An 18,355-nucleotide genomic window follows, 5' to 3' on the forward strand; every position below is an offset into this window, starting at 1 on the left:
TTAAATGTATTAAAGTTCAAGGAACATATTAATCTTCTTATATATAAAAATGAATCGCAAAATGTGTTGGTAAGCGCATAACTCGAGAACGGCTGAACCGATTTCAATAGTTCTTTTTTTAATATATTCCTTGAAGTACGAGGATGGTTTTTATGTAGAGAAAACGTAAATATATACCACGGGCGAAGCCGGGGCGGACCGCTATATATTATAAAAATGTAAGCAGTGCAAGCCCTATTTTTATTCACCTTATATTTATCAAAAATACATGATTTGTTTGCTCGTTTGCCTCTTATCAAAACAATGTGGTAAATTTGAATTTTATTGTTTATTTAAAAGTGTGAGGCAAGTTTTACTCGTACAATATCTAAATTACCTACCTCAATTTAAAATGATGCGAATGTAATAAAAGTTACATAAAAGAACAATTAAAATAACTTTTTACCATACCATGAATGTTTGTTTAATAGGATTTTATTTTTAGATACATAATCTCTACATAATATTAAAATGTATTCCTAATTTCCTTTGTCATGGCATCACGTATGAACACCTACCCCCCTAGACAAGTGGCTTTCTATTAGCGTAAAGTTCAATAGAATAGATTATGAATGTATGAGATTGACGTAATCAATCGTCGTCGTCGTCGTCGTAATCAAACGTCAATCTCATACATTCATAATCTATTCTATTGAACTTTACGCTAATAGAAAGCCACTTGTCTAGGGGGGCTGGACTGATATCGATAGTTAATTTTTGATGTATTCGTTATTGTCAGGAGACTTAGGATCTTATGAAAGAAAATCTTAATAAGTTAGACCTTCAAATAAAAATAAAATAAACCGAAACGATGATAAAACGAAACGGCTACTCAAAATTAACGGGTTTTATAATTCGCGCCATGACAGGACAACGTGGAAACATGTTATCTATGACTTGATCTATACTAATATTATAAAGCTGAAGAGTTTGTTTGTTTTTTTTTAATTGTTTGAACGCACGAACTACTATTGTTTCAATGTAGATTGCTCATTTATCGAGGAAGGCTCTAGGCTCTATCATCTCTATCATCACGCTAAGACCAACAGGAGCGGAGCACTGCGGGTAAAACCGCAGGGCACAGTTTTATAAAACTGCGAAGAAATTTTTTGATCTGCTTTAACGACTGTAAAAATTCTATGACACTGACTTAATATTTTCAAGTTTCCCTTTCTCTTTTTTAATTCTGTTTCAAACAAGGCAGAACCGGGTCGAAAGGCTAGTCAAAAGAAAAGAAAAGAATCTGTAGGTTATTGTCCTTGCACCGTGTGCTCTTGATATTTGTCATTGAAAAATATTTAAGTTGCTATCAAGAGCAGACGTAATTTGAGCAATTTCAGTCAGCTGTTTTGCTCAACTTTCCTAATAATGCAATGATATACGAGTCTCTAAGCTATAATAATAAAAAATGTCGAATCTATAAGCTATAATAATAAAAAATGATCGCGTGACGCGACGAAGTTCGGAAAATAAAAAAAATATTTAAACTAATAAAATAATATGTGGCGATAATAATTCAAAGGTTTTTTATTGCAATGATCGTTTTTAATTTTGTATTTTGCTTAGGTTCTTCTTTTTAAGAATTTGTTTATTTAAACATCATTGCCGCAATACTTATAGCCTACAATTCCTTGCGATAGCTATACACAATATTATTTATCTTCTGTATAATAAAAATGAATCAAATGTGTTGCTAAGCGCTAAACCCGAGGACTGAACCGAATTCGCTTCTTATGGAGAAAACGTAAACATGTACCATGAGCAAAGCGGGGGCGAACCGCAAGTATTCTAAAAACTAACTTAATTTTTTTACTTACAAGGTTAATTATTATTGTAATCTGTTTCTAAACATAAAATAATATCGACATTCAACAACCTTTTATTCTAAATAATACTTCACACGACAAATACAATTTTCCTTTAAAAAGCATTACATTTACGCAAAGCTGGTAAGCCTCAGCTTATATAATATTCTATTTACGTCGCATGGTATTAAACTAAGGCCAAAGACATATGTTTATTCATATTGGCAGGATAACGCGGTTTTGTATAGCAAATATTTATAAAAGCTGCGCAAATGTTTCATATTTTATCTCTAAGATCTTATCATCAGAGGTTTTATCTTAGCGCTTTTTATGACGCCGTGGTTTTTAAGCGATTGTCATAATCCTTATATTTTGATAAGGAAAAACTTTAGGCGCGGAACAGACACAAGCGGCGCGGCGCGCATCGGGCGCACTGCCGGCGCGCATCGGGTGCGCTATTGGCTATTTCCAAAGTTCTTTCATACAAAATGTAGAAGAAAGACGTGGTGCAAAACAGGATGAAGAGGTGCGCTTATGGCACGCCCGCGCCCGCGCCTTTTGTGTTTGACCCGCGCCTATAGGATTCTATTTAGTGTTATAATCATTAATTGAACGAAAATACAAGAAGCACTAACCTATATTTGCTTATGAAAGTTTAAACAATTTCTCGTATAGATACGATCTGAATCTCAGAGACACACAGAAACTGAGTTTTCTTGCTAAGATTTATATATTTATAAGAATACTCCAGTTATCGTAGGTACCTAATAACTTTATTTGTACTAACCTAGCACAAGTTTTTAGATATTGTAAATAGATCCATTTTACAAACAAAAGTAAAACAATGATTACCTGAAATAATGAAACATGTCTACCCTAAAATTATATGATGTTAAAATTTTAGCAGAGATTTCTGCAATTAATGTGAGAATAACAACTTACTCATAACAGACGCACGTGTAAACATGAATTTCGTAATTTCGCTTCAAAGAAAATCATAATTAAGTCCATATATCACGTGTTTTTGTTACCTTATAAATAATAGTCATATACATGTATGTATGTATGTAGTATGCCTCGTTTAGGACAATAATCTATCTCTCAAGTCGAAAAATTACTCTCGAAATCTTTTAACGAATTTTAAGATGCTGAAATATTACAATAATTTTGAAGAACAAAAAAGATAAATGATTTTATATAGGTAAACTGATTGTTGAGCAATACATCGAAAAATACATAAAAAAATTAAACATGAAAATAGTGTATGAAGCTATTGTTAATACCCATACTTATTACCTAAATATTTCTAAAGTAGCTTCCACCCACGACTTTGTACGTGCATCCCCGTTTTCCCCGTTCCCGCAAGAATTTCGGGAAATCCTTTCTTAGCGGATGCCTACGTCCTAACATCTACCTGCATGCCAAATTTCAGCCCGATACGTCCAGTGGTTTGGGCTGTGCGTTGATAGATCACTATATTATCAGTCACCTTTGAGTTTTATATATTAACTAGCGGTCCGCCCCGGCTTCGCCCGTGGTACATATGAAAAATAGATGTTGGCCGATTCTCAGACTTACCCGATATGCACAGAAAATTTCATGAGAATCGGTCCACCCGTTTCGGAAGAGTATGCAGACTAAGAGCGGGGGCACACGATGCGTTGCGGCGCCGCACCGCAAAGATTTCACCGCGTCAGTGGGCACACGAGTGGTGCGGCGCCGTAACGTTGTTCTGTCGCAGCGGCGTCGTAGCAGCGTTGCAAAGCGTGTCCTTCCTTGTGACGCAAAACAACTGAGCGGTGCCGCTCCGACGTCGCACCGCATTCACCCCTCCCCGCCTCGTCTTGGTGGTTACAAGTCCGGTGCGGCGCCGGAGCGCATCGTGTGACATGCCACAGATATTTCTATGTAAGACGACGCAGCGACACCGCTCCGGCGCCGCACCGCCGCCGCAACGCATCGTGTGCCTCCGCCGTAACATTGTGACACGAGAATTTTATACATATATAAGAAGTATATAGATATAGATATTCCTTCTATTACATTAAGGCGTATTTAAAGATTAGCCTGATTATAACAACGCAACGAAATAGCAACGAGCAGAAAATCTGTTTGACCTTGCCTTTAGATAATTTAAACCATCTACATTTCGAAAGTTTTACAATTATGACAATTATTAACTTAAATATAATAATAAAATAGGTACCTTAATTCTAATTACAAGTTTAAAATACAAATAAGTTGAATCAAATTTCAATTATTATTCCAGAAAGTCTGGCCTTTAATTTCCGTAATATCAAATAATTTATGTCGACATTTATTAATGAAATAAACATGACCTCGTTTTCAGCAAACAAATGTACAAATGCTTGAATAATTATGTCTTGTACGGGAGCAATCTTGTTTTTAATTAATTACTGCAAGGTAATTCGTAGCCTAATATGATAAGTACTAACTAATGCTGTGACTTCGTTCACTTTCTTTTATCTCACAGGTAGTGTAAGCCTTCTATGTTAACTAAATAGATACCTAGTTCGTATGTCTGTGCGATCAATAATGCGTAACTAATCCTTGTGTAGTTGGCTTATTTTAATCGAGATTGGTCACCGTCACTAAAATTCATTAACAGTAGGTTATTATTTAATTAATTGGTCAAAACTTTCAATTGTTTGATTAGCAGTCATGATTCTTAATAATTATTCGCGCGTTTACGTATTTCTATAAACCAGTCTTAGTGGTTCTTTGCCCTATGATCTGCCTAATTATATGCACTTTTGTGTATTCGTAGGGTAATCAAATTATTAATTGTTTCACAGAAGAACATACAGATAACGTTATTCAAACATACACTAAGTTCAAGCAAAATTAAATCCCACTATAACAATCGATACATGTTTTCCAATTAATGAAGGATGTTACGTCCCGTGCTGGCTACGCCGTTCGCATGGGAACGGAATGCGAGCGTGGTTTTGCTGTGTTAGTTTTTAAGATTTCTTTAGAATAATTATTAATATTGTATACTTAATGATTCTTTAACTCCGATCTGCATCGTGCAGATGTGGTTGTTAAAGTTTCATTTTAATTAATAAATGTAGTAGTTAAAAAAGTAAATCTGTTTTTAAGCTATTGCATATTCTATCGCGGGCCTTGAGCGCGGGGACCGAATCAAGAAATTCCGTAACGAAAAAACCTCACGCTTCCCACTCCGACGGGCGCAGAGGTGTGGCTTGAAGGCATGCTATGCAATAGCTTTACCGCGGCAGTCCCCGAGTGCCACACGTCTTTTTTTTTTTGGGGCCTCCGGCTGTGGGCTTTGTAATTAGGATAGATAACAATAATTAGCAAAGCAAATACATGAAACATTATACAAAAAAGAAGCGATACAATAAGTCGGATAACTAATGGTATTTTTGGAGCAAAACATAAAAGATAACGATGCCTTCAAGCTGAAATATTTAACGAGAATAATAAAAATCTATGTGACTGCACAGATACTAGGGAATTGATATGTTTTTAACACATTGAAATGTTCTGGGTATTGATAAAAATACTTTTGATGGAATTTATATTTTTTAGCAATTTGACTATTAGGTATTTGAATAAAATGTTTAATATGAATTGCAGAAAATTAATTGTAATTTAATCCTGTTTATGAATCATATTATGATACATGGACAGGTAACATAATAAAATAGAATGTAACAAAAACAGTTTTAACACGAACGGAATTCATTCAATAGGTTCTCTATTTTCGTGAGATCTCAATAACACATTCTTACTCATTGTGACTCGATTCGTAAAGGACAGAAAATTTGGTAATACTCACTAGGTACGTTAATAATTTTATGAAAATTATAACCTTTTAATATCAACACATGTGAACTTTCCACAAAATTACATAAAAATTCATTCTCCAAGTGAGAAGAAAACCTTTTATCTAAAAATATCTAAGAAACCTTGCCGTATTGTTCGTATTTGAGCATTCTAGGTTGATCCCAACTAAGTCTGATGTGATAAAGACGGACGGAATCCGTAATCACCTAGAAACTAAATGACTAAGCTTCTCGGGTAGTCAAGGCCTACTAATTCAATTTAAATCGAGCAAAGGAAGAATTTTGTTCATTGTTTTATCCACTTATAATATCGACTTTCTTAAAATTTTCCACAAATTAAGCCGTTTGTAATGACATAAACTGTGGCTTTTATATTAAATGAATGTTATACGAAAAACAACAACATAAATAAATTGTCTGTTCGTTATAGAATATATTTAAATGACTGAACCGATTTGGATGTGTTGCTGGTGTGTCCTACCGATTTAGATGTGTTGCCGATCCTATTTTACTTCTTAGTAAATTACTCTTTCAATTAAAAATATAAACATCGTGTAAACTGAAACTAGCTGGAATTGTTGGAATTTAAAGGCGATGAACTCGTTAACTCAAAATTGATAAAATTTTAGTGACATAAATTTTATATGAGACAGAAATTTTTATTTTTAGACGAGTCTTTTTATTTAACCACTGTTTTTTTGTACCAAATATTTCTAAAATCTAAAAATGAACATAATAGTTAACACTCCCAAAAATAAACGTGAATGTGTCAAAATTATACCTCCAATAACCTATCTACCTTCTTACAAGTCAGTTAAAAAACCGTTAATTCCTAGAAAATTATAGTACTAACAACAGAACATGGCCCTTTTCTAGTTTTATGTCTTAATAATTGTGATCAATTAAATCTATTAAGGTAATACTATCACTATCAATATGCACTCAATATGCAAATGGTTCGTTTAAAGATAAATTTTATAACATTGCTACAAGGTTTATTAACCGCCTTGTTCAGTAGTGTCCTGAATTCAGTAGTCATTCGACATGTTACTTCTTTTGATGAAATTGTTGATCGTTGCTGCGGGTGAGTTTTTATAACCTTTATAGCCAACCCAGGTTAACCGGGAAATAAAAATAAAAATATTTGTATCATAAAAGCATTTTGCGTAAGTGACTGGAGAATTCAAACATAATAATATTATAATCAAATCTTCATTTGGTATATCATTAAAAAATCACACAAAATAGTAATCATTATAAATACAATGCAAATTAAAGCTATGTAAGTATATATTTTTAGTAAAAGATACAGCTATTAACAGCCAGCCCAGCCCAACACAACAGATCATCTCTATATAGTAACACTGAGCATTTTCCTAAATCATCACCAACTCCTAAATCCTTTCCAGTCTGGATTTCGACCAGGACACAGCACGACCACTGCCTTAATTAAAATTACTGACGACATCCGACGAGGTTTCGACAACAAAAAGCTCACCATACTCACGCTGATTGATTTCAGTAACGCGTTCAATAGCGTCGATCATGACGTACTGCTGGCAGTGCTGCGCTCTCTTAACTTATCCTCCTCGGCTACTGACTGGTTACAAAGCTACTTAGAGGGACGTCGGCAGCGTGTACTAATTGAGGAAGTTTCTTCAACATGGTGCAATGTTTCTGCTGGCGTTCCTCAAGGCGGCGTATTGTCTCCCCTCCTTTTTTCCATTTTTATAAACTCCATTTCCAAGGACATTGTGTCATCTTACCACATGTATGCGGACGATTTCCAATTATATAAACACGCGTCACTTCTTGAACTACCTGAAGCGATTTTCCAAGTTAACGCTGACCTCGCAGCAATAGTCAGATGGAGCAAAAGTCATGGTTTAACAGTTAATCCAATTAAAACCAAGGTTATCATATTCGGAAGTAGGCAATTAGTCTCAAAAATTGACTGGACCAATTTACCGAACGTTGTCGTTGATGGTGTTCTCATCCCTTATAGTACTCAGGTAAAAAATCTTGGTCTAACTCTGGATCAAACTTTTTCCTGGGATGAACAAATAAAGCAGGTACAAAAAAGGGTTTTTTCTTCTGCCTTTTCTTTACGGCGCTTGCGCAACTTTCTTCCAGTCACATCCAAAATTACCTTAGCTCAATCCCTTCTCCTTCCTCTCCTTGACTTTTCTGACTCCTGCTATCCTGATATTCGTCAATATCAACTTGACACCCTTGAGAAGCTCCAAAATTTCTGTATCAGATTCATATTCGGACTCCGTAAATTTGACCATGTCTCTGAATACAGGAAAAGGCTTAAGTGGCTTCCTATCCGTTATCGCCGGGATACCCATCTGCTGCATCTTCTATACTGTATTCTGTTTAGCCCTAAGACACCTTCTTACTTAAAGGATAACTTCGATTATTTAAGCTCTAGTCATACTCTCTCTCTTCGTTCTTCCAACTTGTTATTGCTCAGCACCCCTTTCCATCATTCTAAATTTTTTAACAATTCTTTCACAGTCCGGGCTATTCAACTATGGAATACTTTACCAGAAAGTATTAGACGTGCTCAAACGCTCAGCTCTTTTAAAGTATTGCTAAAAGATCACTACTTTTCCTTGCTATAGTTTTTTTTATTATCATCCTTTTTTTCCTTACTTTATGTTTTGCTTGCTGATGTCATCAAATATTGTTTTTTATAAATTTATTGTCTTTGTGCTATAGTATATATGTATGTTTATGTATTCTATTTATATAATATGTATTTTTATATCATATGTAACTATGTATATGTGTATTTTATTTATTTGTAGTATAATTTATGTATATATAGTAGGTATATTTGATACTTAAATAATTTTATTTATTTATTAGGTATAATTATTATCATTATTTTTTTTTTTCTCTTCTTTTTGCACTATCCCATTAACATCATACATTTCCTTTCCCATCAGGTTGCCTGGTAGAGATTGCTGCTTAGCAATAAGGCCGCCTCTTGTACAAACTATGCCTTCCTTTTGTATTTTAATGTTATTTTTGTCCTAACTTTGTTTGTGCAATAAAGTGTTATAAATAAATAAATAAATAAATAAATAACACTATCTTGTTTCAGTACTGGAATCGCTAGATATACCAGACAATCTATCAGTCCTAGCTGGTAATCATACAGCAGAATACACCCCCTGGATAGGAGCACTATCTCATAGATATGTTGGAGCTGTCTATTAATTAATGTTTCTGTATCATCTTGTTCCAGTACTAGAATCGCTAGATATACCAGACAATCTATCAGTCCACATAGCTGGTAATCATACAGCAGAATACATCCCCTGGATAGGAGCACTATCTCATAGATATGTTGAAGCTGTCTATTAATTAATGTTTCTGTATCATCTTGTTCCAGTAATATAATTGCTAGATATACCAGACAATCGATCAGTCCATATAGCTGGTAATCATACAGCAGAATAAACCCCCTGGATAGGAGCACTATCTCATAGATATGTTGAAGCTGTCTATTAATTAATGTTTCTGTATCATCTTGTTTCAGTACTCGAATCGCTAGAAATACCAGACAATTTATCAGTTCGTATAGCTGGTGGAGAAACAGCTGAATATACCCCCTGGATAGCAGCTCTATCTTATGGAGATGTGGAAAAACGGTTCCAATGTGCTGGATCCATCATCACTGATAGACATATCTTGACAGCTGCTCATTGTATTGCGCCAGCATATAATAACGGTCAATTAGTAAGGTTAGAAATTTTTCCTTGGTCATACTGAAATTTCATAATTAAAAATCTATTAGCATAAACATTCTCAGAAATATTATATTCGTAGCAATGTCGCAGTTCTTAATTGTTGATCTCTGTACTGTAAAAATCTTAGGTTGACAATATTTGTGGTAATATCCCAACTTTGTTGAGTTTAAGACAATTGTCCATTTTATGTTTTTCTGCTGGTCGATACAACCTTTTAAAAACATTAATTACAAATTGATTCACAAACTTATCATTAAAACAAGTAAGAAGTATGAAATATACCGTGAACGCTATACAAATTATTTTTTTTAGCACGTACATGGCAACCGTAGGATCGAATGTAAGAGATGGTTCTGGGCAAAACTACAAACTGATTAAGAACTACACTCACCCAGAATTTGCAATAAATTATGTGAAAAACGATATTGCTATTCTTGTGACAAACGCCAGTATTGAATTCTCTGTGATGGTACATCCTGTCACTGTGAACTTTAACAGAGTTGATCAAGGCGTAGCTGCAATTATTTTGGGTTGGGGCAGTCAGTCTGTAAGTTTTCTTCTTGTCCTTTTTATGTGTTCTTATTTTTACAAAAGAGATAGGTACATGTGTCCAAGTCAACTACCTTTATCAGCTGTTATCTAAGAGTATATACTGTGTTTAAGTCAACAAGCTTGATTAGTCGTTTAATTAAGACCCTAGCCATTGTTATAAAGAGCACCAAAACAACTAAAAGCAAAAGTTATTCTAAAATTTTGATATGTTCAGAATAAAATATAGAGAAAATAATTTTAATAGGACACTGTTAATAATTTAACTTATATTGTAGCTCCGTGGAAACACAAGCCAGGAACTGCAAGAGTTAGAGATGATCACAGTAAACTCCACCTATTGTTTCGCGGAAACGCGTCGCGTAGGCGCGACTCTGAAGATCATTCCACCCTATATAGATTCTGATAAGGAAATATGCGCGTATCGAGCAGTGGGTAAAGGCACTTGTAAAGTGAGTAGATAGTTGCATTTTTTTATTATAGATCGAACGATCGAAGCTTAATTGTTGCCATAACCTTAAGCATGTAATTGATTCGAGATAAGGAACGCAGAAACTTGTTAATCAAAAAAAGAGTTCGATGACATTTTCTCCGTTTTAATTTATGTTTTGTTGGTTTTGTTTTAAAATTTAATAGATGCTTGTTGCTTTAAAACTTATCTAAATTAAAACTTTGATTACACATAATATATAAGAGGAAAGAGATAAATGTTAATATACTTGGTCGTTCAGAATTTAAATGAAAGACGATTTAATCTACTATCAGCTTATACTAAAATCATATTTAGTATATCTAGAATTGGAAGGTAAACAAAAATGTAACACAGCCCAAATTTATAAACAACTTGTATGTTGCAAGAATTTGTTACAGAATATTTCAGATGCACTCAGATTCCAAAACCTTTTTCATCCTGGATCAAAAAGAGTAAGATATTTTATTTTCCAGGGTGACTCTGGCAGTCCGCTCGTCTGTGCAGACAACGATGAGCAAATTGGCCTCACTTCCTGGGGCATTCCATGTGCTCTCGGGGCACCAGACATGTTCACACGGATCAGTAGTTATAAGGACTGGATCTTGGGTGTATTGGCTGAAATGCAGTATGAAGACAAATTGATGTACAGTATGAGGGAATGCCCGAAGAACGAGTTTATCAATTGACCAGTATTTATTTATTGGATTATATGAATTTTATGTAATGCGTTTTAAAGATGACTATAACAATAAAAGTAATATGTGTTTGCATTTTTATTTCGTCATTTATAATTTCATCACTCAGAACTTTATCTCTTTTCTGTATGTTATGCAAAATATAATAGAAAATGTTATTTTCCAATACAGGAATCGAACCTTTCGATTACACTGATTCGTCAATCTCAATAATAAGGCACATAGTAGACACAGTATGGCCAATATGATCCCATGTAGTAGATAAGTAGACAATGGGAAAGAACAAATGCACATTATTATCTAATCAAATCATCTAATAAATCTTAATATATATAAATCTCGTGTCCCAATGTTTGTCCTCAATGGACTCCTAAACCACTTAACCGATTATCATAAAATTTGCACACCATGTGTAGTTCGATTCAACTTGAGAGATAGGATAGTTTAAACATGTAGGTACCACGAGCAAAGCCGGGGTGGACCGCTAGTGTTATATATATATATATATATATATTATATAATAAAAAACAACAATTTTATATTGTATACACATATACACTAAGTATAATTGACATCCAAACTAACGCGTTCTAGCGCAAAAGCGTTCCAAACATTCAATCACCAACGAAAGATTTCACTTCATACATTAAGAACAGTTTCAAGCGCCAGATTCAAAGAGCTCACAATAAAAGGAATTTAAAGCATACCTTTATACCGAGTTAAGGTCTAAACATTCTCACTTTCGCCGTCTCAAAAATCCACCGTTCAAAAGGAATCGGCTTTGAAGTGGGCTGATCAAAAGTAGACTGTTAACATTCGTATTGTGTGAGTTACGCTTTAGTTGATTTCTTACGTTGGCTACTTGGCTGAAGTTATTTTCTTCAAGAAGTTTGGGTTTGCTACATTGTTGTAATATTATGAAAGATGAAGTAGAGTAATTTACAATTGTTGTAATTCTTTGAAAGATTGTTAATTTGGGCAAGAGTAATCAACTAGTTTTTTACTTATAATATTTTAATATTAAGATGTTCCTATTTTCTGGTAACATACACGTGAACATAGTTATTATTATTTACTTGATAACGTGATTAATTACTAACAAACTTATTACATGCTTAATAAATAAAATATTAATAGGCTATTAGAAACACCAATCACACTCACACACACACACACACACATACTCACGTTACTATGTTTACCTACGTTTTTACTCACGTTATAATGGCACTGTGTCATAGGAGTGGAAAGCGTCGATCGCCTATTATAGCACAGGTCTAGTACCTAGTTTAGGCGATCGTCGTGTCTCATGTATGTAAACTTTTTTATAATGTGGGTCCAAATAAATATTTTTCATTTCATTTTCATTTCATTTTTCAATCTTATACTTTAATGTCTTTCTTAACACTCAGCGATTAAGGAAGCTTTAAAAGACCAGGCTTTATGTTTCCATACACGACGAGGCCACAAACAGAAACTCAACAAATACTAGTCGAACTAATATTTCAAAACACTTTTATTAAAACTCAAACTCCGATATTAAGAGTTTAAAAATTTTGTATTTTACAATAAGCTGCATCTGGCATTCTATTCCCTTCAAAACAATATTCAGTAACTTCAGTTGTTTCGAAATCGGTTGGAAATTACTTATTAATTTTCCCTCACAATTCACTGTGTCTGAAACATTTCATTGAACTGGGATTTGTATTCAAGTGGCTATTTACACAATCGACATATTTTAACATGTAGGTACTTTCTATTCTACGTAAAACTGATTTGAGATGAAGAGATTTACGTTTAAAAATATGTATTTTGTGGAATCAATTATCTTGTTTTCTACGTATAGATGCAAAGATTTATTTGAAAGCGTTAGTTTACTATTGAAGTAAGGTTCTTTGAAAAACATAGGATTGTAATTTAAAAGTAGTTACTCTACCATAACATCAAGTCAATTTAAACTGTAAACATTAATACCCTTTAATTTGACTTATAGAGTCATTTCTACTCTTCCCACTTATTTTTAAAATGACTTACATAAGATATGATCCATTGAAATGTTACATTTTTTAGGCCTGACCTTGAGTTTTTTAGAGGACGCAATTTTATTTTTTTGATGTGTAGGGGGGGTCAGTGTGAAGCTAAAACCAAGTTTGTGGGGTCGCCACCCTTGTCCCATGGCCGCCATCTTGAAAATAGCGGTTGAAATGGTTTTAACGATATATCTCTTAAACTATTTATCTGATGATAAAACAATTGTAACATCATTTGTTGCAAATTAAATTCTCTACAACTTTGATTCAGTAACTTTTTGTCGTAGAACCATAAATAAAAAAGTTATAAGCGAAAATATTCAGAAATTAGAGCTATTTATATTTTTCAATAAAACTTTTTTTATCATTTTACGAAGAAATGATATAAGACTATTTTTGTAGATTGTTTTTCGAGGAACAACTTTTATATACAACATTTTTTCATTACGTCAATAGCTAAGGTTTTACAGCGCTCAGAAGTGAGTACTATTTTTCAGTAGTAACTATACATAATATAATGGCTATTGGCTCTTTTCCCAGACTCCACAACAATGGAAGCACACTGCAGAACATTTCAGCCCTGCTTTTCGACGTAAAAAAAACGCACTTCCAGACTCTACCTCCTGGGTTGTGGGGAAAAGATTCAATAATTAATTATTAATAATATTGTAAAATTAATTATTAAAAATATTATTATAACAAAAATAGAACAATTACTGGTGACAAATTATTATTAGTACACACATAATATATCGTATTCTGTATAGTAAAGAGTACTTAAAATAGTACTCACTTCGGATGGCTGTAAAACCTTAGCTATTTACTCAATGAAAAAATGTTGTAAATAAAAGTTGTTCTACGAAAAACAATCTACAAAAATGGTCTGATATAATTTCTTCGTAAATTTATAAAAAAAAGTTTTATTGAAAAATATAAACATCTCTAATTTCTGAAAATTTTCGCTTATAACTTTTTTGTTTATAGTTCTACGACAAAAAGTTACTGAACCTAAGTTGTAGAGAATTTAATTTGCAACGAATAATGTTAACATTGTTTTATTATCAGATAAATAGTTTAAGAGATATATCGTAAAATCCATTTCAACCGCTATTTTCAAGATGGCGGCCGTGGGACAAGGGTGGCGACCCCACAAACTTGGCGATAGCTTCACACTGACCCCCCCTACACATCAAAAAAATAAAATTGCCTCCTCTAAAAAATGCGACCCCAAATGTAACTTTTCAATGGACCAATATTTTATTTGAGAATAATTATGATCATAATAATTATTTTCAAATAAAATATCTTCTCAGCAAGATTTCCGCCCGCGGTTTCGTCCGCGTTTTCAAAGAGAAACCGGCATAGTATTGTTTGTCTTATCCTGGATTTTCAGCTACCTACATACAAAAATTTCATTGTAATCGATTCAGTACCTAGTATTTGCGTGAAAGAGTAGCAAACATCCATCCATCCTCACAAACATTCGAATTTATAATACGTATTAGTAGGAAATTAAATAGTTATTAGTTAGCCATACTATACCTACCTACCTACTACTTACTTTCAGGTAAGAATTGAGCTACAGAATTAGCCAAAATATATTCCATTCAGCCTTTACACGCAAATATTAAGACGAGTAAGAGAATGACGTCATCAAACTAAGGTTACACCTGACTAACCTAATTTCGTGAACATTGTGACGTTTAATTTTAATTAATTCTGGCAATCCAAGTTTGACGACATTGCAGAGAAGGGGGATCTAATTAAAATTTTATTTTATCACGCTCTTAATTTACGATTTTCCGATACGATAATTGTATAATCTATATCTATACTAATATTATAAAGCTGAAGAGTTTGTTTGTTTGAACGCACTAATCTCAGGAACAACTGGTCCGATTTGAAAAATTCTATCTCCAGGCTATATAAATCACACTAAAATAGATATCTAACATCGAAATATTTTTCAAATCGGACCAGTAGTTCCAGAGATTAGCGCGTTCAAACAAACAAACTCTTCAGCTTTATAGTATTAGTATAGATAAGTAAACAATGTATATTCCTACACAATAAAATACATATATTTTCATCAGACTTTCTTTATTCCATTATCTACATGACAACGGATGTTTGTAGGATTTCGACGTGGGTTTGGTTAATCAAAATAATTATTTACCGTATAATTAACTTGTTAAAGTATATAAATTTATAAAGAATAGAAAAAATTCGATCACGAGGCGGGACTCGAACCCGCATACTTTCGCGCCATTCCGGGGCGGATGCCTGACCAATTCAGCCACTCGTGACCCGCCAGAGCAACTGAATTTATTCTATTCCTTCAGTTTTATGTGTCTAAGGGACACACCTTTGTTAAAGTATATTATTTCATCAATACATATGTAGAACTTAAGTTTGTCTATTTTTATTAATTATTTGTTTGTACATAAAACTATATTCAATTGATACAATTGTCCGTATTTATGCAAAATGGAACCACTCGACAAATTTCGTTTTTTGCTTTTATTGAAGAATACTCATTCAAAAGTGGTCTAAATTCTTATACAAACAAGAACCACATGATTTTTACGTTGGAAACAAGGTATACTAAAAGCAGAAAGGAACCACCAGCAACAACGAATAATACCATATTAAGCAAAACCGAACCACAGCACCACGGGACTGCTTTGTTCAAACAAATAAACGATATTACTATCATGTCATTTTATACAAAACAGATCCACACCTACTTGGTACCATTATACATTACACATATTTCTATTAATAACAATTATTTTTAATACACAAAATGGAACCAGGTTTCTGTGGTATGGTTATGCGTAAAATAAATACATAATTTAATTGTAATTTTTTATTGCAAAATAAAACCACAAGCATTCGGTTCTAACATGCATAAATAAATATTGTAAAACATTCTGAAACCCATCATCGCTATATGGAACCAAATGCCTTGACTTGTTACAATGCTTCTCATCTTTAAACAACGTATTTCATTACTTAAATAGCTCAAAGTGCAAAACTCCAATTTTTAAAGTAAAACGTCGAACATCTGTCAATATAGGTGACATTCAGCGAAGTAGTTCGAATACGTGACGGTGTTTTTTTCCTCCGCGAAGTAAGTTCTATTGTTTTTGTTAATTACCTTTAAAATTAAATGTGAAAATGTTTAGTAATAAATAAATAAGCAAGCAATGGGTAAGAAAAGCATTGGAGACGAACACCGAAGATAATAATGAAGATACAACGGGTAAGTAGTTTTATTTAATGCATTTAAGTACTTATTGAATCTGAGATGCAGGTACGCTTTATCCACTTTTGATTCATTCCCGATTGTGGTGTGATTTTAAGAAGATAGTTCATTAAGTAAGTACAAGAGGAATCCTCTGTGGATTTACGTATTTTAACGACAATGTCGTTGTTCACGAAGGCGCGGCGAGTCGAATTAAGAGATCATTTTGTTACGATTCATCTGTCATTGTGAGATGAAACTACTAAAGTCTAAACCCTGTTTTAAAAATAACTGTCGATGATCTAGGTACCTATTTTGGTAAAATACGTTTAGATGTATTTCTGATGCCGCTGTAACAACAAATACTAAAAAACAGAATAAAAAAAGACGTGTGGCACTCGGGGACTGCCGCGGTAAAGCTATTGCATAGCATGCCTTCAAGCCACACCTCCGAGCCCGTCGGAGTGAGGTTTTTTCGTTACGGAATTTCTCGATTCAGTCCCCGCGCTCAAGGCCCGCGATAGAAGCTATGCAATAGCTTAATAAATATTTAAGAAGCTCCCATACAATAAGCCGTGATTTTTTGCCGTTTTTATAGATAATGGTACGGAACTCTTCGTTGCGCGAGTCCGACTCGCACTTAGCCAGTTTTTTGTACATGGCGCATGTACATACAACATACTTAGTCGTCTAGTAGGGACACGGCTTTATAAGAACTAATAATATTTTGCTGTCGCCATATACCTACGTATAAAAGCCACGCGGCTTTATTGTTTTGATTTAAAGCTTTTTTTCTTTTTATTACAGAAGATAACGAAGAACCTTATACGTCGCTGCCTCTGGAGAAGCTTTCTTCACCTTCTAGCGATATTCAGTCCATATTACATCTCATTCCACAAGATGCACAGTTTTTATAACGGTCTCATTAGTGATGATGCAAAAGAAGACCACATAGATGGACTAGACACGGTGGATTTCGAAATCCAATTTGATGATAACGTCGAATAAACGTCCTATATAAGTATTATTTTATATATTTTATTAATTAAAGCTTTAATTACGATATTATAAATACATAGTTTCATTTATATCATTAAATCCCTGGGATGTGGTTCCTTTTTGTATAAGAGAAAACCTATCAATTGATAAATGTTAAAAGGAACCACATGCACATTTTCTTAATTATCTAGAAAGTTTAAGAATATTCAGAGCAAATTTATATACACATACTTAAATAAGTAATTTATCAATGAATTTAAATAAAATAAATTTTAATTTTACTTCATCTGACAGAGCTGCAAATGTTTTTGTAAATCCTTTAATATCTCAGAAGTGCGTTTTTGCTGGGTGGTTCCTTTTTGCTTAAATACGGACAATTTATAATAATCAATCAGCTTATACCCAAAACAGTTTGATCTCCGATAAAATTAAAATTCCACAACAGGATAAAAAATCTATAAATAATCAACGCAAGTAAAAATAATCTTTCTCAGTTTACACAGCCTTCTCTTTACCCAGCCCAGTATTATTAAAAGATATACTCTCATTAAATGGGTAAACTCCAATCAGGTAAGAATAATATTGTTAAAAATGTATAACCAATTTAAATTTACTGATCCTGTCCGTTCTTCTAAGAACAATGGAATTAATTTGTTTTCGCTATTTACGATAATACAGCGAATTCAAAGTAAAAAAAATGCTAAAAAAATGCTAAAAAAAAATAAAAATGAAAAATAAATGCTTTATTAAATAATTAAGTAGGGAAATAAGTTTTTTTTTTATTTCAACACATTTTACAGCTGCAAATAGGTTCTGAAATGTTCAAATTAACCCTACTCTTATTTCTAAATGAAAAAAAATAATACTAACGATTAAATACATATTAAATTTCATTAATTATTTTAGTGTCCACTGCTTTGTTATA

General features: G+C 33.3%; 1 protein-coding gene and 1 long non-coding RNA gene across 2 annotated transcripts; both read left to right on the forward strand.

Annotated features, from left to right (window-relative positions):
• Positions 1-6,693: 6,693 nt before the first annotated feature.
• Positions 6,694-11,235, forward strand: LOC149484898 (chymotrypsin-1-like). The gene is made up of 5 exons (XM_089700421.1): positions 6,694-6,761; positions 9,228-9,432; positions 9,751-9,985; positions 10,266-10,439; positions 10,933-11,235. Exons 1-5 carry the CDS (start codon positions 6,722-6,724, stop codon positions 11,143-11,145), a joined length of 867 nt encoding a protein of 288 aa, XP_089556547.1. The 5' UTR covers positions 6,694-6,721; the 3' UTR covers positions 11,146-11,235.
• Positions 11,236-15,633: 4,398 nt separating this feature from the next.
• Positions 15,634-17,813, forward strand: LOC149484899 (uncharacterized). Its single transcript, XR_016316320.1, has 2 exons — positions 15,634-16,449; positions 17,239-17,813. It is a non-coding gene; the product is annotated as an uncharacterized LOC149484899 (long non-coding RNA).
• The last annotated feature ends 542 nt before the right edge of the window (positions 17,814-18,355 follow it).

This window comes from Colias philodice, chromosome 11, assembly GCF_061535455.1.
Source record: "Colias philodice isolate Cphi_HAF_F1 chromosome 11, ilColPhil1 Martin Lab GWU primary, whole genome shotgun sequence".
NCBI classification, from domain to species: Eukaryota; Metazoa; Arthropoda; class Insecta; order Lepidoptera; family Pieridae; genus Colias; species Colias philodice.